This window comes from Galendromus occidentalis, unplaced genomic scaffold (genome assembly GCF_000255335.2).
Source record: "Galendromus occidentalis unplaced genomic scaffold, Mocc_1.1 scf7180000077485, whole genome shotgun sequence".
NCBI lineage: Eukaryota > Metazoa > Arthropoda > Arachnida > Mesostigmata > Phytoseiidae > Galendromus > Galendromus occidentalis.
This window is the reverse complement of record NW_003805473.1, coordinates 1,468,744-1,492,749: the sequence shown is the minus strand read 5'-3', so window position 1 is coordinate 1,492,749 and position 24,006 is coordinate 1,468,744. Positions and strand designations below refer to the sequence as shown.

Here is a 24,006-nt window from a genome sequence, read left to right as displayed (position 1 = left end):
ACCGGACATTGTCCGCGATCTATCGAGCGCTTACCAATAAACCAATGGCCGTTAAGGACACATTCAGATCTTGCGTTTGGAGTCCGAACTTTGCAGCTGTTTGAATGCACAGTTGTAGCGAAGAGCATGGCATAATCGAGAGGAAATCCGCAACCACGCGCTGGAGACACTGGAAGGCCGATCGTACCAAGGCTTCCCTAAAATGAAAAAAGTCGGCTCGACGCTTAGATACGAGTAACGAAATGTGAGCGCATAACGAAACTTGTAACGCCGTTACCCAAGTGAAATACGGACCCTGTAGTACAATTTTTCGCTACGAGTAGCGGGTAATGCGGGTCGGCATCCTTCTCGCCGACGCATATCACTCTGTGGAATCAATGATGCAACGTGTTAGATTCTTCGAGATGCTGCGAATTCCTACGACGGTAATTTTCTCAGCTCTGATTGCGCTACCCTGCGGAACTGACCCCTGGTTATCCGTTATGTTCCCGATGATCGAGAGAATTTGTTGCCATCCATGACCTAGGCTCTCGCCAGCGACTCCGGCGTGTAGAATTGCCAACGTGCACTCAATCTGCTTGGCACGAATATCGAAGTGGAGTGTGTTTGAACCCATATCCACCAGAGGAGCCAACAACATTTGCTGCAATTGCTGGAAATAAATAGAAAGTCTGACAAAATGTCACCGATGCTCCGTTCTGTATTCATTCATTCCACGTTCGAGGTTTCCTCCTGAGCACAGAAGTGTTCAGGCTCAGACATTCGCCCCAGGACGGAACGGAGCCATGAGGCACATTTCTGCGTTCATCCGGGATACTCGTTGACGACGCGTCGTCGCTTCGGCGCTCCGTTTTCGCCCACGTCGCTAATGCACCCTTTTTCTCCATCGAGCATCGTCGGACGCAAAGCGTCCAGAATGTTCTTTCGGTTCGATCGATCGAAAACAAGCTTAAGCTCATCAAAAACAAGCAGTCCACGGATTGGGGGCAGAGCCCGTGGCCTTTATGCAAAGGGCATCTGAGGACTTCAGACAAGCCCGTACGGCAAACAAAGTAATGTTACTCAACCCTATCAGATTGCGACCACCGTGCCGAGCATTGCAGTGGAATCGATCGCTTACAATCTGATTCGACAATGCGCTCAGACGGTCAAAACTCCGAGCGATACGCTGCTGTTGTTCGCTGGCGCTCAGGATACTGAGTTAATGACGTCACCGGTATACTACATGCATGTCTCATCATGCGAGCTCGATTCTTCCACGAACCTCTCGCGGGAACAAATCGCGGCAGAGAGTCGGCGTTTCAACGACGCGAGCTCTCTACTCGAAATGAGTTTCAAGATCGATACCTTTGTCGAGAGACGACTGAGAATTCGGGGGAATGAGGGCTGATATTCCTTCCCCGTGGGGGAAAACACGAATCGGACGAAAACAAGCACAGCTTACGATACAATGTTTCGCATTACATCATCGGGAGCCGCCTCGTTTCAGAGGTCCGGGACGGAGCCGCACGTAATTTTCGTTGAGCTCGTAAATGGCTATGGAGTAAGCCGATAGGTTACGACACGAGGAAACGGTGAATGAATGACGGCGTAGTACTGAATGACACATTGACGTAATAAGACTTTGGGCAAGATGAAACAGGCCCCTTTCATCACCGCACGATCAGGCAAAGGAAAGGTTGATCGGGCCGAGCTTCGTGACTGCCGAAACGGACAATACTAGCATGCACTCACCGGATTCTCTGCGAGAGGTGGGTTGTACTCCTTGTAGTTGAGGGCAGACTTCACCAGATATGTCAACGCCTCGGCGCCCCATTCTCGCATCGTTGTATGGGGATGTTGACAAACCTCGTTGAGATGCGAGGTCATTGGCTTCCAGAATACGGTCACTCTGCCCAAATTCACGAGGGCAGTTTCCAGGAGTTTAGCAACCGCAAACAGAGAGGGTTCCTACGAGAGAAAATCATAAGTCGGATTCGTGCCAATTTCTCAGAAAAATCCTTTCCCACGTCCTCATCTCGAATTCATAATGTTTCCGGAGAGATCATTCGCGACGTGATTTTGAATTTAAGCCAGATCAGACACGAACGCTCGATATAATTCCAATCTTCTTCTACAGTCATTTACATCGATCGAGGACGGGGATTCCGAGTTTTGATCTCGCTCTAAATAGCGAGACTGCGAATCGGATCCGAGGCCCCATCGCGATAGACTATCGCTCTCGACCAATGAAGCAGTCCGGCTAAGATAGCCAATTCCCCGAATTCGTTTGCAGAAGAATCCTGCGACATCGACGGACTTGTCAGTTGCGACCGAACAGAGTCGGCGGTATATTTACCCTGTTGCTAAATGCCAACTCCATAGATTCCTGAGACAATTTACAAAGAGCATCGATCAGATGATGTAGGGCGACCTCGCTCAAGTTTCTGCAAAACGACAAGCATTTAAAATGAGTTTCTCCGGATACTGAGCTCATCGGTATGCGGTAGCACTACGGCGATTGCGACTGGAGCAGAGAGGAATAAAGCATGCGTTGACCTGTACTCGCATCCACTCATTGCGAAAAGTCAAGCCGACCTAGACAAACGCGACCTGGGCGAATCTAAGGAAGAGCCTTAGTGGTCTCCTCTGGCAGTGAAGCAATCACTGGTCAATACTTACTCAGACGCATGGAAAACTTGAGATACACTTCCCGCTAGCGGAACGTAACTACGTAGCAGCGTGCGATACGTTACACAATGTTAGTTTTCCATTACGAAGTATTCATGTTACAAGAATGCATTGATTGAGAATCCGCGGACCCAACCCGCCACGGAAGATCCTTCTCGAGGAAATGCGAAAAAGTGCGAATTCAGACCGAGTGCATCGGGAAACTTACTGTGAGTTCTCGAAGAGGCGGCTTAACATCGCGGACAGAACCGGTAAATCATTGGTCACTGCCGTTGTGAGGCAAGACTCTCCGGCATTCGAGTTTCCTTGATTGGAACCAGTTGGGGGAGCTTTGAGGCCGCCCCCGGCCGCTGGTTTCAAGCCGAGGATCCACACGAGGTGTTGGAGGGTAGTGAGGACCATGTGCCACGCGGTTGACAAAATGGCACCATTCGACTGCGCCAGAGCCAGAATAGCCCTCATACACTGGAGATTCTTGGCCGTCAACTGAAAAGAGAATATTCGATGAAATTAGAAGAGGGAAAACTCAACTCTCCCGGAGGGACGCGGAAGACCTTCCGAGACTTCGGCACTTATGTATACGCTTCTGAAAAAATCTGCCTACCATAACAGGTCCCTGATGCGCTCCTTGCGGTAGAGATCTAGTCGGAAGGGGCGTCCCGACGGCGACGATCTGATCCCGATTTACGTCATTTCCCCCGTCGAGGGACCCACCACTCCCGAGATACGGTCCGAGCGAAGGACGCATGTCGACTACGGAATCCGCTTCGTACACCGAGCGAGGGGACACGTAGCTCGATTGGTAGATCGTTGTGAGGACAGTCAACGTGTAGTGAGGCGGCAACGAGCCCTTGCACATGGCTGAGATGAAGGCGTCGCGAGGAGTGCACATGTTCAACTGACCGCACAGCACGGCGAATTGCGTTATGCATTTCAGAAGTGTGTCCGTGATCTGGTCGTCGCAACTGGAACCAAAATTCATTTTTGCCATGGTGAGCCCAATGGAAGGGGGGGTCACGCTGGGAGCGCGGGCGCTCGGGCAAGCGGTTCCCGCGCCAAGACGAAGGTCTGCCGGTATGAACTCGAAGGCCGACGAATCTGAAGAAGCAAGAACGTCGGGGAGGAATTCTTACCTGGTTTCCAGCAGGAGCCCCATAACTGAAATGAGGCCTCCCCAGGAGGAATGCACCAGTTGTATGCACAGTTCTTGGTTGTTGTTCGCTTCATCTTCACTCGCAGGCTGTTGCTTTTGGAATTTATGGATGAGCTTCGTCACGGACGTGATCATCTCGATGATTGAAATGTACCCGACCGATAGGCAATATCCTTCAGGAACTGGTGTTACTTCAACTTTATCCAACATTTCCGCGCTGAGGAAAAGAAAACTTGTTCAGAGTTTGCAACACACACACGCAACTCCTTAGACATGATCTCATTTCTCGCGGGATGGATGGGTGGCTCAGAGTCTAGATGGATGCGTGTGGCCGTGACGGTAGCGCGAGCCTTCTCTGAGCGCGAGGAAAACAAACTCACCGATGACTGTCCAAATAAGGAATCGGATTTTGAGACGCGGTTCTTTGAATCCACGAAAAGATAAAGGTATAAGGAAAGTTAAGGAGAATGAGCGCATTTGAAATACTCACAATAAAGGCTTGAGAGGCGTTTGTGTGACTTTGGGCAATAGGAGCATTGATTTTCCCTTGTAGTTGAACATCGGCTGCGGGACTTGAGCCTGCTGACCCGGCTGTACAGCCGACACCATGAAGGACTGCTGTTCTTGGAGGAAAAGCGACTCGACACAGACGCACAACGAGTTGATGATTTCTTGGAGAATTTTCGATGAGTGCGCCTTCATGTCGTAATGGATGCAGAAACACCGGAGGAGATCTGGCTGAGAACACATTTTGTACATAACCTCGAGGGCTAACGCGCGCTGCCAGTCAGCTTTTTCAGGATCGAGGAATTTGGTTATCAGACTCAGGAAAATTTCGCACTCCGTCACCAGACAAGAATAGAATCTCGCTATCAGAACGGACACGATGCGGATGAGTCGCATACACATCGGGAAGAAGGGTTTGTCCGGAATAGCGCCCGGAGCCGGCTGCGGGGCTCGGAACTTCGTGTTGGGCGAGAAGAGTTTTATGACCAGAGGACAGACGCGTTCCTTCAGCAAAAAAGTGAATTCGGGGTGTTTTATGAAGATTTGGTAGAATTGAGCCAGAATGTCCTCGATGAGCTCAAGACCGAAGCTGCGGGTCATTTCCTGCAGACCCAACAGCCACGTCGGCTGCTCGTTGTTCACCATGAATGTGAGATCTTGGAAGAGTAAATATGCGTCCGCCGCAGCTCTACCGAGAGAAGCCGGCGCCGAATGAGTTCCGCTTTTCAGCTCCTCGACGCATTGCTTCGCCTTGGTGAGGTCGGTTCTTTCATTCAACTGCTGCGTGGCTCTCTCAAAAACGCAATTGACACATTGGCGTATCGTCGCGACCGCAGTGTTGTTGGTGGTCGCGTTTTTCGTGAAATGAAGCCGGAACGAGATGACAAGTGCTTTCGCCAGAACGTGATCTTGAACGGAGTCCGTGGTGACCAGCAACTGCGTTATCGTTTGGAGCGTCTTCACTTCCTCGAGGCCGGCTTCCATGAGACCCCACAGACAGTTGACAATATTTGAAGCGGCGAGCTGTGAATCGAACAGACGAACGAAGATTACTATCGGGGCTCCCCTCCAAAACTTCGTGGAATGTCTCGACTTCGAGTCATTGCAAGTTATCGACGGGAGATGACGCGAACTCACATTGTTAACTGCTTTGATGTTGATCATACGCTGTATCGCAGAGAGGGAGATCTGTACAATTTTCGGATGCTTCGTGTCGCAACCGGCGAAGAAGGGCTCTAGAATTTCTGGCGAATCCGAGCGTAGAGCAAGCACGAGCTGTTCGTGCTTCGCGGCAGCATTGCGAAGCTTGACGATGCCGGACTCTGCAGTCTGTTGGAAAGACATAGATTGTTTCTTCGATTTGCAAGGAACCGATCACTCATATAACAGAATCGCTCCTCCCGAGGACAAGAGGAGGATTATTTCTCCGTATATCATTATTTTTCATTATTTTCGATTGAAGATCATCGAATGGATATCGAAACAAACCTCCTTGACAGCGGGGAACTTTCTCTTCGCCTCGTTGGACAGCTGTCGGAGATCTGACTGCAGATTGTCCAGCAGTTTCTTGTCTGCGGCGTTCATTGCATTCCGACTCGCCATCGTGAGGACCTTGCAGGACCTAGGAAACCGATCGCAGCTCCTGAGCGAGTCTACAGCTTACGATGAAGCCTAGCTCTGAAAATCGAAGGAAGAGCCATGCGTTTTTAGAGGAACATTGAACAGAAAGAGAGAGAGTGGTGGAGGAGTTTGTCGGGTACAAGCCGTTCCGGAGCGAAAGATCATCGTACCGATTGAGTTGGAAGCCATGAAAAAACAATCCGGCATCAGAGAATCCACATAGTACGGAATCTGATTCTCATTAATCTGATATCGTCGAGGGTGTGGTGCTCGAGGCTCGAAAGAGTCGGCAGACTATCGAGTTGACGATCACTCCAATTAGCGCTTCTGACCCCTCCTGTACGAGGTGAAATTCAGAAACTCTTCATCGCTCCGGAGGCTTGTTCATGACTCGATTTGTGGGGTGCGCAAAATACAGCAGTTCGACAGCAGTCGATCGATCGCCCCTCCATCCGGCAACGCCTCCGAAATCAATTGAAGCTTACGATTCCGTATCGGAGCCACGTTATAGAACCAAAACACGTCTAAGATGGAGCCCTGGACTATTTCACAAGCGAAACTTTCACGCCTCAGTTTCGATAGCTGTTGGCCGAGTCGCATGTAATAGGTTGGTTTCACAATTCTCGGCTAACTCCTTGATTTACCACCGGGCTTTAATCGTGTGATTCCTTCGGACCTGGTCCACGAGCTGCTCAGAGTCGAATAAATGGAACGGGAAATGTACCGACCGATGGAGTTTGGAAAATCAGAGCAAAAATTCTATCTACTGAGGGTTCCGACAGAGAGAGAGCGAACGGCGAACGTCAGCCGACTCTCTTATGGAGCAGCGGGATTTCTCATTATTCGAGCGTGCGTAGATACTCACTAGTTCACGTCAACGCGTGTGGTCACCTCGAGCTGCATCGAGACACCTATTTTCGAGAAACCCACGAATTTTTGAAAACACTACAACTCGATGTTACTTCAGGAGAAAGACCGAGTGGTCGTCATCTGGTGGAACTTCTTCTTTGTTCTCGTTTCAAAACATCGTTCGGAACAGTTCGACTGCTCCGAGACGATTTCGCTCAAGGGCTGGGCCACGTCAAGGCGGAATTCCGGATCGTGATCGAGAGACGTGTAATCTGGTACTCCGGATGGTGATCTTCCGAAGCGCGGAAAGTCGCGGAATTACGCATCGTACTCGAATGCGACGGAGGATTCGAGCAAATTTTGAATCAACCCGCCGAAGCGCCTCTCCGAAGCTTTGACGCAGATCATTGTTGTCAGTCAACAGCAGCTGCACCCAGACGCAGCTTTCCCCATTCGAGCTCTGTCGTCGTTGGGTATTGTGAATGATAGGTGTACCAGCCGTCTCCTCTGTAAGTACGGTAGTGAATTGTTGAAGGGGCTCAGCCCCATATAAGATTCACGGAGAACACCCTACCTTTAGCATCTGTTGACATTGCGAAAGGTCTCGAACAGACTCATGTGGATCTTTCGAAACGACAGGCCTCACGAATCGAACTGTGAGTCAGACCGACCAAGGCCAGTCAGCTCAGTGCAAGGCTCGTGAAATTCGTTGGAGCTCCTGTCCTTATCGCGAGCTAATCTAGCTTCGGGCTGCAGAGAGAGGTCGTGTGACTTCCTAAATATGTGCGGAAGTCTCGCTGACACGACGCGCGATGAAAAGCTGAAATTTACGCTCCGTCTGGATTTATCCTTCTTCGACGATGTCGTAATTCAGATATTTCCCATCTGTCGCCTCTGAAAGTCTTTCAGCGCTACAGTCAGACTAGTTTGCAAGACTGGATTTTCTATCGAGTGAGAATGCTATAATCTCATTCATCTTGCCATGCGTGAGACTGCGATAGCTCTGGTCCTGAGTCCTGAGTCACGAGCTATTAGCTTCGAAATTAGAGATCCAGGACTCAAAGACGTCTTGTGGCCTTTACGGGCGACGCGTCGATATGTCGCCTCAACGGGGAATAGAATCACCTTACGTGCATCAGCTGAGAGCCTTTTCTGATCAGGCAGAGAAAATTCGGAACGAGTTCTCGATCGTTCATTTCATATGGAGATATTCGTGCGTCGTGGTCGGTCGTATACCCATAGGCAGAGGACCGACTTGATGATGTGGAAGTTGACTCTCGCCCCCCCTTTAGCAGGGAGCTTTTTGTCGCCTTACCTCACAAACCCCATTCGAATTTACCGTGGAGAACAGCGCTAAGCATAACATGGAACTCAAGCGGAGTTGAGTCCGAAGTGATGAGCTCCATTCTCGCGGAATGACAATAAGGCTTCTTGATTCCAGATCGAACCCCTCGAAAGAACAAATCATGTCTCTTCTGAGTCGGCTATTCGGGGGTGGGAAATCTTCAGCGGCGAAGTCCATGTCGCCCGCCGACGCGATTCAGAGGCTGCGCGAAGTTGAGGAGATGCTCGAAAAGAAACAGCAGTTCCTCGAGAAGAAAATGGAAGCCGAACTTGAAACCGCGAAGAAGAATGGCACGAAAAACAAACGAGGTAGGTGACATCAATCCGTTTTACCATCTCTTTCGGAACGCGGCTCTCCAAGCTTCTACCCGGAAGCAAGTAAGGCTAGCAGTCGTCGGGTAGAATTGCTATTCCTCGAGGGAATAGCTTAGTGCTCAGACTTGACTCGAAATTCAGCCTCACTTCGGAGAAACTGATGATTGGATGGCTTTTCCGGACTGATTTGGTAACCTGATATTCCAGTGGCTCTTGCTGCTCTAAAACGCAAGAAACGATATGAACAACAGCTGAAGCAGATCGACGGGACCCTCACAACGATAGAATTCCAACGTGAAGCTTTGGAAAATGCAAATACCAACACTTCGGTCCTCCAAGTTATGGGAGACGCCGCGAAAGCCCTCAAAAAGGCCCATGCAGACATGTGAGTATCCCGTACTGAACGGACTCTGCGAGTCCCGACTGGCTCTCCTAATCATTTCGGGAGCATGTCGCTTCGGTGCGTATTTGTTTGGAGGCGACTAACGAATTCTCTTCTCCTTCCCCCCCCCCCCCACGGGATGTCGATCAAGTTCACGAACTCATGGATGACGTTCAGGAGCAGCAGGAGATTGCCAATGAAATTTCGGAAGCCATTTCGAACCCGGCAGGTTTCGGTACCGAAGTTGACGAAGACGAACTTCTCGAAGAACTCGAACAATTGGAACAGGAAGAAATCCAAGCGAAACTGTTGGACGTGCCGTCCGAGCCCACGCCAGTCGTTACGGACGAACTCCCATCGGTACCTTCTGAAAAACCAGTGGCCGCCAAGAAGAAAACCGAAGAGGACGACGAGCTTGCAGATCTTGCCCAGTGGGCTTCGTAGAAGTGTCGTTGTACAAATGCTTAGGAAGTGGTTGAGGAATAACATGAATCAGTGCGTATTCACTACAGAATACTTTGCTAGCTTGTCGATGATGATATGTAAATATCTTGGAATCGCCCGCACTGCGACAAAGTGTTACGCTCTCTTTAATAATTATTGAAATGAATGGATAATATTGCGAGGAAAAACCTTGTGTCTTCATGCGTTCTCTCCTGGAACTCGTCTCCAGAATAACAACTGCTCTACTTCAATCCGAGCGCCTCAATACGGAGAACTGCGAAAGCTGCTCTCCGTACTGTATTCCGTCTGCCAGGGAAATTCTCCAAGGGAGCGGGAGCATCCCCGATTTTTTCATCCGCATCATTCGGCAGAGGACCTTCAACTTCTTCCGTGTGCGCATCATCCTCGAACGGCAACGGTTGTCGTTCCGCTGGAATTCAAAATCGCCCGCGCTTGCCGTAACGTCTTAAGCGAGGAGCGTCGTGAGTTTTGGCTGAAATATCATAATACCGTTCCCTGCTGGCACCCGATGACTCCATAGAGTCTGCCAGTGCAGTCGTCTGTCGTTTGTGCGCCTGCTGGCCGACCGAGAGTGCGCCGCACTTCCATTCGGGAGTCTCTGTCGGAGTAGAACGACTCCGGAGGTATCGCAACCCGGGACGCGCTCCACGCTGATTTTTGGAAGAGCTCCTCCGTCCGGTAATGACGCGTTCGCTTAAGATTTTTTGACTGGGTTCTGTCGCTATGGGTTCGCCATGGTCTTCTCACCGAATTCCGGGAATCATCTTCTTCGGGACCCAGAGGGTCAAGGTTAGACCCCGGATAACTATCGGGGTCATGGAAATCGTATCCTATTCGATGACTAATCCGCGTGATGACCTCAGCGATTCGGTGTCTGATCTCTATGTAGGAGGCGGGTCATGGAAGCAGTAGATAAGCTCCTAGGGCTTTTCCACCTTGGAGCTGCCCGGAGTGTAGAGCCTCTTTCGGTGGACGGAGTTTCCAACTCATGTTGAGAGGATACTATCGAATCGACAGCGGAAGTATCTCGCTGCGACAGTCCGACCTCAGACAAATATTCTCAGAAGACTCAGGGTCTCCAACTTTGGGAGAGCAAGCTCGCTTCTTCCGAGGAAAATACCGGGCCTGTGCCGAAGGTCCCCTGCTGTCTATTGAGCCCGCTACAACCTCGGAGAAGATGGACCGACAACTCCACTTCTGTACGAGAGATCAGCTGAAGAATACTGTCGATTCCAGGAAAGAAACATGTCGCTGTTGAGTAGGCTCTTTGGAGGGGGAAGGCGTCATCCGTGAAAACGATGAGCTCCGCTGATGCGATACAGAGACTCCGCGAAGTAGAAGAGATGCTTGGCAAAAAGCAGGAGTTCCTCGAGAGGAAGGTCGACAACGAAATAGAAATCGCCAAGAAGAACGGAACCAAAAACAAGAGAGGTAAAACCTGAATCTTCTGAAATCGTCACGTGACCACAACCTTTCGAAGCACCGACACCTAACTTCCCCTTCGTGTCGTCGTCCCAGTGGCCCTAGCTGCTCTTAAACGGAAGAAGCGATACGAGCAGCAGCTAAAACAAATCGACGGCACACTCACTACCATCGAATACCAGCGAGGGGCTCTCGAAGACGCAAACAGCAATACGACGGTTCTCAAAGCAATGGGAGATGCTGCCAAAGCACTCAAAAGATCGCACGCGGATATGTGAGTTTCCACGAGTTCCTCCAGAGCGCCTATCACCGCCTCCGACATATTCCCCCCAGGGAAATTATTTTCTCATGATTTATCACACCGTCGATGAACTAGAAAAAGCATTTTCTCCTCCTCAGGGACGTCGACAAGGTTCATGATCTCATGGACGACATCCAGGAGCAGCAGGACCTCTCGAAAGAAATCTCGGAGCTCATCTCGAATCCTGCCGCTTTCGGCGCGGAGGTCGACGAGGATGAACTCTTGCAGGAGCTGGAAGAATTGGAAAATGAGCAAGTCCGAGACAAATTACTGGAGGTGCCCTCCTCGGATTCCGTTCCAGAGAACTTACCCTCGGTGCCATCCGAGAGACTCGCAGCGGCTAAGAAAAAGAACGAAGACGAAAGTGAGCTCGCAGGCCTAGCCGAATGGGCGGCGTAGGAATCGCAATCATCTTGATTCGCGACCAACCCGAACGAAAGTGCAACTTAACGCTCAAGTATTTTTACCGTATTGCCAACATTATTCTACGGGCATCTGTGTGATACTTCTTGTGAGACCATCACCGGTAGGTGGCAAGATATTGCTGCCATTCTCTAGTTTCTCCTTATCTACATTGATGACGCTGAGGCGGCTTATTGTGCCGCCGATACGGTTCATTTTTCTACCGAATAGACTCCACGATCGATTCCCCTCCGAGTTACCTGATGCGGGAGAACTCCGGAATATCGGATTTGAGATCGAATCCCTCGTAAAAACAGTTGCGACGATGCAATACTACCCGTACAATCTTAATGAAAACAAACGCCCATGGTAAAATGTTCTATGGATTTATCGTTGAATAAATAGAAAATGAGATGCGGTGATAGACATATTTGTCCTGACGATATCTCGACGCTTATTCGACCTTGTCATCTCTCCTGTGGACGAGCTCTTGAAGCATGGCTTTGACACCGGCCCAGGTCTCTTCACCAGTAGGAATGATGTGGGAGGTGGGGAGCACGAAACCGTAACGACCGTCATCACGGAGTTCCACGGTGTACGAGTAGGGGATCTTGGCGACTCCGTGAGCCCAATCGTCGGAGCCTCCGGATGCGGCGTACAAGAGGTTCGTGGATGACCCGGTGCGGTAGCGGGTACCGTGCACCCGCGTGAGAGCACGGGTCGCCTTGTCGGCGACCTCCATCATTTTGTTGTAGTTCGGAGGAAGGGCATTCGTGTAACCCCAGGGTGTCATCCACATTTGCGAGTAGGCGTGGAAAGTCAAGTAGGCGAGCATGTGTTCACGACGGATGTAGATGAAGTCAGACATTGCGTGCGTTTCGGGTTCAGAGAAGGCAGAAGGACCAGCGTATGTATCCATGGCGCAGTTGGTCGAGGCTCCAGCGGATCCCCATTGGAAACGGAAGTTGCGGTTGGGGTCGACACCGACGCATCCACCAACTCGTCCCAAGAGACCGTTGAGCGAGAAACCGCGTTGAACGGATCGAGTCTTACGCCACATTCGGTTCTGAGGAGACAGGGTTCCCATTAGGAAAAAAATCATCACGACGCTGCGAGTCTGCGGCAGATCGGCTCTCCGCGTACCGTGAAGGAACTACTCAGGTAGCTGTGTTGATACTTACGACTGTCCTAGAATACTCGTATCCGTCGGGGTTGACCATCGGCATAGCGTAAATGGTGAAGTTGTTGAGGATGTTCGTCACGTTGCCGTCTTCCCGGTATCCCTTGAGAAGTTCTTCGACGATGTACATCACGGTCGGGGGAGCAATCCATTCACGAGCGTGCATTCCAGCGTCGAGCCAAATGGACTTCTTCGGATTCGTGGTAGCGGTGGTGATCTACAATGGGACAGAATCATCGTGAATATATTCGTGCAATCGAAAACCGTTCGAATAATGCATACTCCGAAAATCGCGAACCCGGTCGTTTGCCAGTCTTTCCCGTGGAACTCACCTGGAGCACGAAGAGATCCCTCTTCTCGGAGGAAAGTCCGATCTTGTGCTTCTCGACAAGAAGACCCTTCTCTTTGGAATTGTATTTGTAGACTAGCAGATCTAGATGTTTGACAATTTCCCCGTAGCTCCTGTAGTCTAGGAAGAAGCTCTCGTGGTTCCGATCGCTCGGATCATCGGGGTTGGGGCCGTTGGCGGTGCAGTTGCGGATCTCCTGCTCGAGATCGGGGATGAGAACGGCCGACGTGATGTTCCGGGCTTCGATCTCCTTCTCGAATTTCTCCTTTTTCTGGGGTGCGACGTTGATGTCGACGTATTTTCCAGGCTCGGAAGGATGCTTCCAGAAATCGTAGGGAACATCTTGATCCGTCTCGAGAGACGCAATGTACTGCAGCTGAGAGGTGTCTTGAGGCACGAGACGGTACACAGTGTAGCCGTCGAAATGGACCTGCTGTCCATCGACCGTTTCTTCGCGTACTACATTCTCGACTGGCACACTCTCAACTTTCTTGCCGGGAGCATCCTCGGCAACCGAAAGAGCAACGCAAGCTAGAACCACAACCAACCACCGCATTTCGAAAACTGTGAGAGCCCCGAAACGAAGCCAGTCTTATATGAGCGAGCCACGGCTGCGAGGGATCCACGGGCCCGAGTCGTCGTGTTTTAAGCCTCGCCTGCCGCTTTACCCACTTTCGCTTCTTCTGTACAGAAAACCGGACGGCTTTTAATTGACTCGACCTGAGCCAGCCGAGCAGACAGGCGCCGCAAGACATATTGTGGTCGTGTAAGTCGACGAGCTTCCAGCTTCGGAAGAGCACCGGCGCCCACTGCGAGACAATGGTCTCCATCGGATAACAATGGCAATCTGCAAGAGTTTGAGCTCCCCGGACTTTGCTCCCGCATTCATATGCAAGAGAGCTCTGGGCCGATGCGTCGCTCGACCTACTCCTTTGGGAGAGCGCCTTCCTCCGGACACATGAGATACCCCTATAATGAAAGAAAGGAATAGAATTTGTGACGGGTCGCATCTTCCTGTCACAAGAGAATTGCATCTGCGGCAATTTTTCGCTTCGCTATCTGCCGCCGAGCCATCAATTAGTCCTATTGATCATCATCATTTATGCGGACGGCAGCTACGAGCAGGAGATCCAGGGAGGTGAGGAAGAGAAGAGGCTTCTCAGCGAGAACAAGGGATTCGAGGACACGAATTGCATAAATAATTCAAATCTAACGACGAGTATCACCATTCGCTCATCCTGACAGATTGAAACCGTTACTCTTCGACCATGGGCTGAAAGAATCGCGCGCTTCCTCTTCGTCCGTCTGACCGACCGCGGACGCAGATTGATTCCGAAAGGACGCTGAGAACCAAGCGAGAGATTTCGGCTCCGACGCACGGCATATATATATGTTCCTGAAGTTTCCACGGTGAACGCGCGTCGCTGATCGAAACATCTGTTCTCCCTGTCGGTCGGCTCGCCGCCGGCTCGGTCTGTTCAAAGCCTCTGGGAGTTTTATTTATTGTACGCTGTTGCTCCGTCTCAACGGGAAGCGAACCGCGGTTTTTCCGCGATCTGACCCTCTTTTGTTTATCTCGCAGCCACCGTCGTCATTATTTAGATTAGAATTTCTTTCTGCCTTTTGTGAACCCTGTTCTGGATTCTGGCCATGGTGAGAGAGGATCGCGAAGACGACCGAGGAGGAAGTATTCTGCGGTGATCGACGGGCGGTCATCACTCTCGGCTTTTGAAAAAAAATAATTCGCGCTGGACCGAGAATCGAGAGTCGGATACATTCCGGTTTTCTACTTCGCTACAGCTGTCAACCGGTGCAACACGCCCGTCCGGCTCCATTGTGTGGCGGGTCCGCCCGTATTCGTCCACGAGGGACGGCGGCTCATAAAGATCGGTGGATCCGAGCCATCTAGGATTTTCATCGCGACAGAGCAACCATCGGGTCTTTGGCTGGAACCTCTCCCGATACGCAGGTGACCGTTGGGAAGCGATTCCGGAATTCGGACCCTGACTGGATTCATCAGAGGACTTCGAGTGGAGATGAGCGTAATGCTTCCCGTAGAAAAGAGGATCATCCGGGCTTTTCACCAGAGCTTTGGTCGAAAGATTTGAACTAGGTATAGCGCTGATATTGGTTCTCCGATTTATAGGAAGCGAGCGTAGCTAGGGACTCCGTTCGCATTTTAGCCGGCAAATCTGATGAGAATCCGCTCGATTGACACCAGTCGTAGGGATGATTCTGGCGATGCTTGTGCACATGACTGATTTGCCTACCAGATGAGTCTCTCCGATTATCCGCATGCTTCCGTACGTCGAAAGTCGGATTTTGCTCCACAAGTTCTCCGATTCATATTGCCTGGGCGTATCAGTGCGGTCCGTCTCTCTTTGGAGTCGAAGCCTGCGACTTGGGCCTGCTACTTTGGATTCCATCAGGGTTTATCTGAGTGAGGATGAAGTGCATGCGAGCCTCCAAGCTCAAGGGCGTCCTCGATTTCTGGATTTTGCCCTATGAAAGTCCGTTCTCACGTAAGATATTCGACTCCATAACGCTGCTGAAAGAAGAGGTAGAACGCTGTAAAAACCTCGACTTCTTCATCATACACCCCTGCAGCCGATTCAAGTGAGTACGTTGAAGTTCATTCTGGGTCACCTCCTTTTCCGATGCTTTCCGATCCAGATTGGTGCAGCTTCCGATCTCCTAATCGAGTTGAGCCGGCCTATTTCGACAGGACGAATGCTTTTCAGAATCTGTTGGGATCTGGCGGCTGTCATCGTGCTTGCCGTGAACATGATAGTGCTTCCCGTTCAACAAGCTTTCTTCCACCCATACACGCTGAAAATCGGCTGGCTTCTGTTCAATCTGGTTACGACGGTATTTTATCTTATCGATATACTCGTGAACTTTTATTCTGGCGCAGTGATGTCGGACAAGATCTGTATGAGCCGGAGCTTCCTGATGCTGAGATATTTGAAGGGCTGGTTCCTCATCGACTTCCTGGGGGCCGTTCCCTTCGATTTCATACTCAAGATACTAGCTAGATACGAAGGTGATCACGCGATGGCAGCAGTCGCTCGAAGTGCGGGGATACTGAAGATGCTCCGAATGCCGTCTCTGATACGCCAGGTCACAATTTACCAAGACGTCTTCGTAAGTTTATTTTCTCATGAATCCAGGTCTTCGATAGAACGAATACTCCCGCCAATCCCGAGAATCAATGAGGGGCCGAAGTAACAAGAGAAGGGTGATCGGGAATAAATTCCTTATGGATTTTTTTTTCCATATTTAATTCTCTCAGTTCCCTGATTTACTTAATCTATCGCTTGCTTGAGAAACATCTGCCGTGGAGACCAATTCCGATCGCCTCGCCCTCGATCATTGATCTCTGTGATTGAAGCTCAGCTCTTTCATCGCATGCGATGCTCATGAGTCGGCCCATCGAGTCGTCAGGGACGATGCCGCCACTAATTACGACTTTGTTCCGAAATCATGATAATGATGCCTAGGAAGGCAACGGAAGGCACCCAGAACTTCGAAGAGTCAAATTCGAAACCCGCCTCGTCACAAATCGTCTCGAATATCTGCTCACTCTGATTTATTTCGATTTCGCAGTTCAACACAGCTCACCGCGTCCACGTGAAATTAATCAACGTTCTGCTGTCGATGCTGCTTCTCGCACATCTGAATGCGTGTCTCCTGTACTTCGTGCCAATGATCCAGGGCTTTCCCAGAACCTCGTGGGTGGCGAAAAATAATGTTCAGGTTTGTTGTTGGAGAACTATTATTCTCCCGGGAAAAGAGTCAACGATCGATGACCGTAATCACGAGTCGTCGACTCGCTTACAGGACTTGGCGTGGTATGAGCAATACATATGGTCTTTTTTCGGAGCGATCTGTATCATGATAGGGATAGGTTTCGGTAAATCCGAACCCAAAGAAATCCCCGAAGTCATTGTCACTTGTTTCGTCGTGATATCTGGTGCCGTCGGATACGGGCTTCTCCTCGCCAACGGGACCGCTCTAGTCCAGACTCTCAACTATTCCAGAACGTCGCACGAGCAGATTGTAAGAGTTCACTTTTCTGCACAGAGGAATCCCGAGCAACAGTCAGATGAGTGCTTCGGAACGTCGAAACGACGATTGACCCGTAGCTCGCTTTCACAGATGTCAGAGGTGAAGCAGTACAGTCGGTACAAGAAGCTTCCCCTGTCGCTGCAGAAGCGGCTGCGAGATTATTTCGAGAACCGCTTCAAGGGCCAATTCTTCGACGAAGACCGAATAATATCGCAGCTGTCCGAAGTTCTCCGTGAGGTGACTATTCGCCCGAAGAGATTGCCCTGCCATCTCTGTCGAGCTATCCGTCGTTCTGATCCGAGTTCTCCACGGTTTTCAGGATGTTCTCCGGCACAACTGCAGAGCTCTTGTCTGTAAAGTTCCTTTCTTCGCCGATGCCGAGCCGCATGTCGTCGCAGACGTGGTCAGTCGGCTCCGCAGCGAGTTCTATCAGCCCGGCGATGTCATTATCGCAAGCGGTACGGTGGGGAGCCGGATGTTTTTCCTGCAGTCAGGAAACGTCTTAGTGAGACTGAAGGACGGGACCGTGGTCGCTCAGTTGAAAGACGGCTCATATTTCGGAGGTAGGCTGTTTGATCAGGACATATCCGATCCGTGTGGTCGAGTGCGCAGAGAGACCGGCATACTGATCGACGATTGGGGAATTCCACAGAAATGTGCCTGTTGAGTCAGGAAACGCGCAATGCTTCAGTCGTGGCCGAAGCGTACTGCATGCTCTATTCGTTAGCGACCGAAAACTTCAACGAGATACTTCAGAAGTACCCTTTTCTCCGGCAAAGCATGGAACGAATCGCGAGACTACGCTCTATCCAGAACCAAGTGACCCAAGCAGAGAGAAGTGGAATCGAGATCCACCGGTTCTAGTCTGGCGCTATGCAACTCGGACTCCAAGCCCACGGCCCTGCCTCGTCCTCTCGGGAATGAATAATATGCGTGTCGATAAGTTGTCGATCACATTACAGTGAAGTCCCGGTTAGGGAACGCCTCGGACAATGAGCGTTCACGCTACGAACCTTCTCAAATTGAAACCATTGACCCGCATCCCGAACTGGTTCGACCCGTCTAACGGCTCCCCTCATATTCCTGGAGGACATCGAAGCGGATCCCGAAATTCCTGAGGTATCCGGATCCTCAGATTTTATTCTCTTGGAAGCGCGTCGGTGTTCAGCAATCTAAATGCACGAGTGGAAGTAGTAATGATGACATGCGGCAAAACGTTTGAATGGAACGCGATTGCCGCATTGTCTCGAAAGCATTCTAAGATCGAGGGAGCTGCCAGCGACCTGCTCCGATCAGATTTTTTCAAAAGCTCGACTCAATGAATTCGGTGTATTGTAGGCCATTATCTTCGTGAACACAAGGCTTGGAGCTTTCATGAAATAGAAATTCTTGAGCACCACGCATTCCCTGGAACGGCTTGCAAGGGGACATCTCGTGACTCTTTGGACCCAATGTCAATCATTACGGTGCCCTTCAGCGAATTTTTCGATGAGTGAATTTTTTCACTGAACCGGTCAAGTTCTTCAACCGGGACCCCACTGTGTACGGCACCCCGCCCCTGGCTTCGTGGAACGGGGGCTCGATGGTGCCCGGCGGCGGTCCATATTTCGGACACTGTCTCCCCGGATAGCTCGTCAGAAGATCGGATTAGCCGATGTAGGTAACCTTCCGGAATGATCTACATTTCAGTCAGTGGAGACTGCTTGTTCGTTTTCTCGCTTCAACATTAGCTCGGTATCCAACTGTGAGATTGTGACTGTAATACCACGACGAAGTAAGGAGATAATTCGATCCGTTTCGCTCCGGTCACGAACGAGAGATGTTGTTTGGTGAGATAGATGAGGTCGAGCGGAAAAAGGTCCAAACTTCGAGTGGAATGAATGCAAACGATTGAGTTTATTTGTCGCTGTCCTTGTTGTTCTTCCTTAAATGCATTTGGTGTCGATTATTGGAATGGGAGAGTGTTCTTCCAAAAAACTCCACTCATTCAAAGTAAGGTTTCCGGGTCTCTCCGCACCGGAGCCCGCGGAAATCCTCAACTCTCGTCGTATCACAAGCAAAGATGTAAAGCTTCGTTCACCGGAAAAAAAACCGATCTGTCATGAGGTCGGCGGAGGGAAATTGTTCATAGGTCTATCGGGAACCCTATAGACGTTCATAAAGGCAGAATGAGGACCTGAAAGTTTTTTGCTATCTTTTCACAAACGAGATTCCGTGAGGCGCGCTCACCGGCAAGATCTCAAATCACGGGAAGGAAGATCGATGCGTTATCTGGAATACTGAGGATGAGCCCCCGCAACGTATCTTGCCGTCGTAGGAACGAGAAGCACAGAGCTTGGAGAGTGCCGCCGACTACTCTTTCGGCGGTTCTTCGTCGTAGTCTCGCGTCACGTTGCACTCGCCGTAGAGTCGTTCGAGCATTGAGATCACTTGGTCTTGAATGAAATTGACATCATCTTTTGGACAGTAGTCGTCGGTGCTGCTCCTTGAGATCGTCACGACCTTCGGTTTCTCGGGTAACTTGCCGAGGAACGCCTCCATCTCAGCGATCATTTGTAGAATTTCTTCGCGGCTGCTGACGTGATGCGGCAGCATAGATCGCGAATCCATGGTGCATCCCGCATCGTGAATGAGTTCGGGGGTGAGGACATAGTCGTGATTCGGAGGATTTTTATCGAGATCCTGGATGAGCTCAGCGGCCAGCTGCTCCGTTTCTGAATCCTCAGAATCGGCGTGATCGCCTTGAGAATTTGAATTGTGTAGGTTCGCTAGAAATATGATGAAAAGGTCATCGAGTTGATTGCGTCGCTTTTGGGACAATTCCTTGAGACGCTCGGGACAGATGTCTTGAGGAATCTCAGGGAAATCGTATAATTTCCGAATGATGCGCAGTTGCTCTTCTGAGAAAATCTCCTGGAACGGATTCTTCGTGGAGAAATAATCCAAGTCGATGTCGAGTATCCACGAAGCGCTCCAGTTCTCCTGACCGCAGTCGTCCCCGGCTCCTTCGCACTTGCGTTCGATCTTCGTCATATCGGCGTCGGATACTTTCGTCACGTATAGACTGCAATCCTTCATGTTGCTCAGATGTTCCTCTTGAGCCCACAAGCATTCCGAGACGAAATACTCCTCCGGGAGAGTCACTTTCACTTCATTGAAATCCTTGCCTACTTGAAAACGATAAATACCGTCTTTGATCTGGTCCGACCAAGCGGGACGAACCCAAACGACATTGTTCACGTGTCCCGCGTACACTAGGGGCAGGATCCAGCTTTCGATGTTCACATTGTCGTAAACATATTCCTTCTCGAAAATGCGGTCCGGATCGAATGGACGTGGGAAACAGAGATCGGGATGAGAGTCGAAATGGATCATGGCATTCGTTTCGAACTTGAGTTTTTTTCGAGCGATCTGTCGGTGGATATATTGCACGGCGTGATGATGATATTCTACGACATAGACGGGAAGACATTTGGTGTTCTTCGCGGGAGTTGTTCCCATGGCCGAATATATTTGGTGGTCGACCGGTGCATCCGGGGGTGCTCCAGTGACAGCTAATTGGTCAACGTCCACTTCATCGATGAGGTCGCAGTCACTCATTGCCTGTAAGAGGTCTCAGTCGGGTCATTTGTGGAAAATAATTTCACTCATGGAGGTATATAGCTCAATATGGAACTTCCGTGATTTCGAGCACGTCCACTGGCAGGATGTGGGGGAAAGTTTCGCATGAATCGGGAAGGTCAGCTTGCAACTGCGATCGAGTCGCTTATGCGCTCTCGGATCATTTCGACTCTGGATCGGCCTCGACCAGTACGTGTGACTGAAGCGTTGCGTGACGTGACACAGCCTGGACGGGAATGCACATCAGGCATTTCAATACCATCATTATTCGAAATGTCGAGTAATGGCGTCATTCGATTCACTAATACCGTACGTCTCTCTTGCGTATACTCCATAGTCCGCTCGGAGTATAACGTGCAGGTCACGCTTCAGCTCCACCGGTAAACTAATTCACTGTGGTCGGACAGAAACTGCCCAGGCGACCTCGCGCCGCCCTGGAAAACAGCGGGCTCTCTGGAAGGCTACGTGACCACATTCTGGTGATTAACACCGACGGGTACAACTTGGCCTATGTTCCGTTGGGACGAAAGTGAACCGAAATGAAGTGGCCTCAGGGACTTGGAAAAAGGAAATTGTGGAAGACCTCGTCAACGTGGAACCTGCTCATACAATCATTTTGGAGCGAGGAGAGGCGCGTCTCGCACGCGAAAGTTCCCCATCAGATCATCTAGAATCTAGATCTTCCCGAGAGAATTTGGAATAAAATCCGTATTCCTCTGCATCGTCGGCAACCCAGATCGGAAGACTTGTTGTCCCCATGCTCGCTTGGATCGGAAGAATGACGAACAGCTCCGAGGGTCAATGACACTCGATTCCATTTCGAATGCCATTGTGTGACACTCCGGAGAGTGGATGTCAAGGGTTCAAACGTCGCCCTCACTGTAAATGGATACACGGCGCGCAACATATACTTATGGAATCTCCGGTCAGCTCCGGGGGACATTTTTTGAAGAGACCTCCCCATTGGTCCGCAAGTACCGGCACAAACACAAAAGCTCCCGATGAGGCTCGCTACGCGTTCCAAGTGCAGACGAATCTCTATTTGTTCCCTAAAGAGGTTGAGATTCCATGAGAAGCTCGATGGAGCAGATGTCAAGCTCTGCAAACTTCTCAGAACTTCGATCAGGAAGACTTTCGGGGAGAGCCACAGTTTTCAGAGCATCTGGAGCTGACAGTGCTCGCTCTGAGACTTCGGCGTAAGTTTCCGATCACGTAGGCCACCATTACGGTGACGAAGCAAAATAGCTCACCTGATCGAGTACGGCAGAAACCAAGCGACAGACACGAAACTTGAGAGACTGGCTTCAGGTGAGCTCAGCCGTAGACTCCTCTATTGTTGTGGAAGAATAGCGTCCTCTCCACTCTGAGAAGCCTTGACGGAGCGCGGCAAAATTCGAAAAATGCGACCCTGGCACGACGGATAACACCCTTGTTGGGGGGAACAGAAATACGAGATACTTCGACGAAGAGAATCGTTCGGCAATCCACGCCAGGATGTGCTCGCGCTCCGTTCGAATTTGAGCAGAGACGATTCGGGTGAGACCCACGGGACACTCTTGCGAGCTTCGGAAGCAGGCTCGATATTTAGGATAGCTGTGCGCCGTCGGGGGATATTCTTAGATCTCGCGAAGCGAGAGTCGAGTGAAGTCGGATCCGACAGGGCCCCCAATACCGCTCGAAGTTCGCTTGCGCTGACATTTGGTCGCGCTCTGGGTTGACCAGCAATGAGCAGGGATAACCGCAGTTTTTCCCTCGTATGCCTGAATGACCGTCAATGCTATGTTCGCGATCATGCACGGTCAATTTTGGGGAACATTTCCGGAATCTCGAATCTCGCGGCTGTAGCTGGTCTCCGGAAATTCCGGTAGTCGATGTCGTAGTGGTGAGAGATGGCTGATAACGATGCACGCCGAGCCGGAGGCCCTGATGCGGTAAATCCCTCCCGAGAGCCCGAGCCATGTTGACTGACCATGGAGGTAAGCGATGAGTTTTGATGTCTCCATACTGGATTGTGATCGACATTGCTGAGATTCTGACACTACGACCTATGCCCGATCTTAACTCTTCGTACCGAGCCAGGTAGAGCCTGAAAACGAATTTTTTCCCCTGCAGATTATACTGCATGGGGTATTTGTATAAAGAATGGTAGCGGGACCTCTTGCGTCCCTCGCAAACTCGCCGGCAAGGAATGTGTGGTCGATGCCGAGTGCAACTGGGCGGGCTTCACGGTGGCCTGCATACATGGGATCTGTCAGTGCAAAGCCGGATACAGGTGGGTTTCATCGGAGCGCTCCACTCTTACGCCTGTACTGTCTCTAGGGAGACTTTTTCCGACCCTCTAACAGAAACGACCCATGTTCTCAGCATGAATACGAGGGGGTTCTGTGCCCCTGCGACGCACGCATTCTCCTTGAACATCGACCAGATCTTGCTCTACATTGTGATCGGCGCGTTGATCGTGGCATTCTTAGCCGTGCTCTGCATTGCGATGGTGAACCATAAGAACAAAGGAGAGCTGAAAACTCCTGAGCTTTCGTACCGTGACAGATATCACACAGACGACTTCTGTGAGTACAACGAAACTCTCGATGAGATTCTGACATCGTCACTCAAAGAGGGTGACAAAAGGAAGCGTCTAAAAATCGAGACTCAGCAAAAGAAAGCAGCGTCGAAACCTCGCAGCTCGAAGTTCCGACTTCGACCATCGAGTCGGAAAGTTGTCTCTCTCCGGAGTGACACCAGCAAGACTCGTTGAGAAATTGATCGGAAACTCTCGTTCTCCAAGAAGAACTCTTGCGTACGGAATTCGAAAGTATTTCTTTCATCGGCCTGTTCTCTGACGAAGCTGCGAGGAAAGGACATGCCATTGAGTTGGAATCTAGATTCAGTTTTATTAGGTCAATTTATATAACGCAACTTTCTCTTTTCTATGACAAGAATTTTAGTGGCTCACATTCGATGCTATATAGTCTGTACATGCAAAACTGTAGAGGGACTTGAGCGTACATTGTGGGAGGGAAATCGCACGTAAATCTATGCGGCTTAACTTTCTCATTCAATCGTTGGCACGGAACATACGCTGCGTCTGTGCAGTTGGGATTGAGAACAGGAAACGAGGACAGTACATAAGAGGTGCTCCGATGCGGACCCTCATAGCCACCTTCCTGACTGAGGGCGGGAGACATAGTTTTTTTGAAGCCGTGAGATACATGATTACAGTTTCCTTGAAAATATTCGCCTCGGCAGTCCGAACACCCTTCGTCCTTGGCTAGATTCTTTACAAAAAGCTACGAAGTTTTCCGCAAAACCCTGGCACCGATGTGCTCCTCGAAGATCAATTGTCCCTTCATTCGACCAA

The 24,006-nt window shown here is 50.5% G+C and overlaps 6 protein-coding genes across 6 annotated transcripts in view; 3 read left to right on the top strand and 3 right to left on the bottom strand.

The window, feature by feature from the left end:
• Window positions 1-6,833, bottom strand: part of mon2 (Mon2 homolog, regulator of endosome-to-Golgi trafficking) — a 29,306-nt gene extending 22,473 nt beyond the window's left edge. Inside the window, exons 1-13 of the mRNA XM_029112176.1 lie at window positions 6,816-6,833; window positions 5,819-6,007; window positions 5,468-5,659; window positions 4,314-5,353; window positions 3,804-4,040; window positions 3,275-3,635; window positions 2,879-3,156; window positions 2,662-2,709; window positions 2,339-2,426; window positions 1,735-1,950; window positions 468-652; window positions 295-366; window positions 35-197 (exon numbers count right to left, since the gene is read on the bottom strand). Coding sequence (XP_028968009.1) covers window positions 35-197; window positions 295-366; window positions 468-652; window positions 1,735-1,950; window positions 2,339-2,426; window positions 2,662-2,709; window positions 2,879-3,156; window positions 3,275-3,635; window positions 3,804-4,040; window positions 4,314-5,353; window positions 5,468-5,659; window positions 5,819-5,932 — 2,994 coding nt within the window. The 5' untranslated portion in view covers window positions 5,933-6,007; window positions 6,816-6,833. The remainder of the gene's footprint in view (window positions 1-34; window positions 198-294; window positions 367-467; window positions 653-1,734; window positions 1,951-2,338; window positions 2,427-2,661; window positions 2,710-2,878; window positions 3,157-3,274; window positions 3,636-3,803; window positions 4,041-4,313; window positions 5,354-5,467; window positions 5,660-5,818; window positions 6,008-6,815) is intronic.
• Window positions 6,834-7,234: 401 nt separating this feature from the next.
• LOC100904959 (charged multivesicular body protein 4b) lies at window positions 7,235-9,473 on the top strand. The gene is made up of 4 exons (XM_003745775.2): window positions 7,235-7,308; window positions 8,241-8,452; window positions 8,666-8,843; window positions 8,978-9,473. Exons 2-4 carry the CDS (start codon window positions 8,266-8,268, stop codon window positions 9,282-9,284), a joined length of 672 nt encoding a protein of 223 aa, XP_003745823.1. The 5' UTR covers window positions 7,235-7,308; window positions 8,241-8,265; the 3' UTR covers window positions 9,285-9,473.
• Window positions 9,474-10,550: 1,077 nt separating this feature from the next.
• Window positions 10,551-11,881, top strand: LOC100905103 (charged multivesicular body protein 4c). The gene is given in 4 exon segments (XM_018640496.2): window positions 10,551-10,583; window positions 10,586-10,736; window positions 10,824-11,001; window positions 11,127-11,881. Coding segments are annotated over 4 exon segments (663 nt in total). The 3' UTR covers window positions 11,428-11,881.
• On the bottom strand, window positions 11,804-13,527 carry LOC100908462 (carboxypeptidase B). Its single transcript, XM_018640495.1, has 3 exons — window positions 12,943-13,527; window positions 12,612-12,827; window positions 11,804-12,496 (listed from the first exon to the last, which is right to left on the bottom strand). The coding sequence occupies exons 1-3, from the start codon at window positions 13,513-13,515 to the stop codon at window positions 11,885-11,887; spliced, it is 1,401 nt and encodes a 466-aa protein (XP_018496011.1). The 5' UTR covers window positions 13,516-13,527; the 3' UTR covers window positions 11,804-11,884.
• A 1,878-nt stretch (window positions 13,528-15,405) lies between these two features.
• On the top strand, window positions 15,406-17,891 carry LOC100908319 (potassium/sodium hyperpolarization-activated cyclic nucleotide-gated channel 4-like). Its single transcript, XM_003745876.1, has 7 exons — window positions 15,406-15,575; window positions 15,701-16,103; window positions 16,566-16,715; window positions 16,800-17,018; window positions 17,118-17,264; window positions 17,347-17,590; window positions 17,680-17,891. The coding sequence occupies exons 1-7, from the start codon at window positions 15,406-15,408 to the stop codon at window positions 17,889-17,891; spliced, it is 1,545 nt and encodes a 514-aa protein (XP_003745924.1).
• A 1,006-nt stretch (window positions 17,892-18,897) lies between these two features.
• MESR6 (misexpression suppressor of ras 6) lies at window positions 18,898-21,948 on the bottom strand. Its single transcript, XM_003745875.2, has 2 exons — window positions 21,899-21,948; window positions 18,898-20,630 (listed from the first exon to the last, which is right to left on the bottom strand). Exon 2 carries the CDS (start codon window positions 20,625-20,627, stop codon window positions 19,380-19,382), a length of 1,248 nt encoding a protein of 415 aa, XP_003745923.1. The 5' UTR covers window positions 20,628-20,630; window positions 21,899-21,948; the 3' UTR covers window positions 18,898-19,379.
• Window positions 21,949-24,006: the final 2,058 nt, after the last annotated feature.

Coding starts and splice junctions, on each gene's coding strand:
- MESR6 (XM_003745875.2), bottom strand. CDS start 20,627: ATGAGTGACTGCGACCTCATCGATGAAGTGGACGTTGACCAATTAGCT.
- LOC100908462 (XM_018640495.1), bottom strand. CDS start 13,515: ATGCGGTGGTTGGTTGTGGTTCTAGCTTGCGTTGCTCTTTCGGTTGCC. Junction 12,828..12,942: donor GGGATCTCTTCGTGCTCCAG/GTGAGTTCCACG, acceptor GTCCCATTGTAG/ATCACCACCGCTACCACGAA. Junction 12,497..12,611: donor ACGAGTATTCTAGGACAGTC/GTAAGTATCAAC, acceptor CTGTCTCCTCAG/AACCGAATGTGGCGTAAGAC.
- LOC100904959 (XM_003745775.2), top strand. CDS start 8,266: ATGTCTCTTCTGAGTCGGCTATTCGGGGGTGGGAAATCTTCAGCGGCG. Junction 8,453..8,665: donor TGGCACGAAAAACAAACGAG/GTAGGTGACATC, acceptor CTGATATTCCAG/TGGCTCTTGCTGCTCTAAAA. Junction 8,844..8,977: donor AAAAAGGCCCATGCAGACAT/GTGAGTATCCCG, acceptor CCCCCCCCCACG/GGATGTCGATCAAGTTCACG.
- LOC100908319 (XM_003745876.1), top strand. CDS start 15,406: ATGAAGTGCATGCGAGCCTCCAAGCTCAAGGGCGTCCTCGATTTCTGG. Junction 16,104..16,565: donor CAATTTACCAAGACGTCTTC/GTAAGTTTATTT, acceptor TCGATTTCGCAG/TTCAACACAGCTCACCGCGT. Junction 17,265..17,346: donor TGTCCGAAGTTCTCCGTGAG/GTGACTATTCGC, acceptor CACGGTTTTCAG/GATGTTCTCCGGCACAACTG.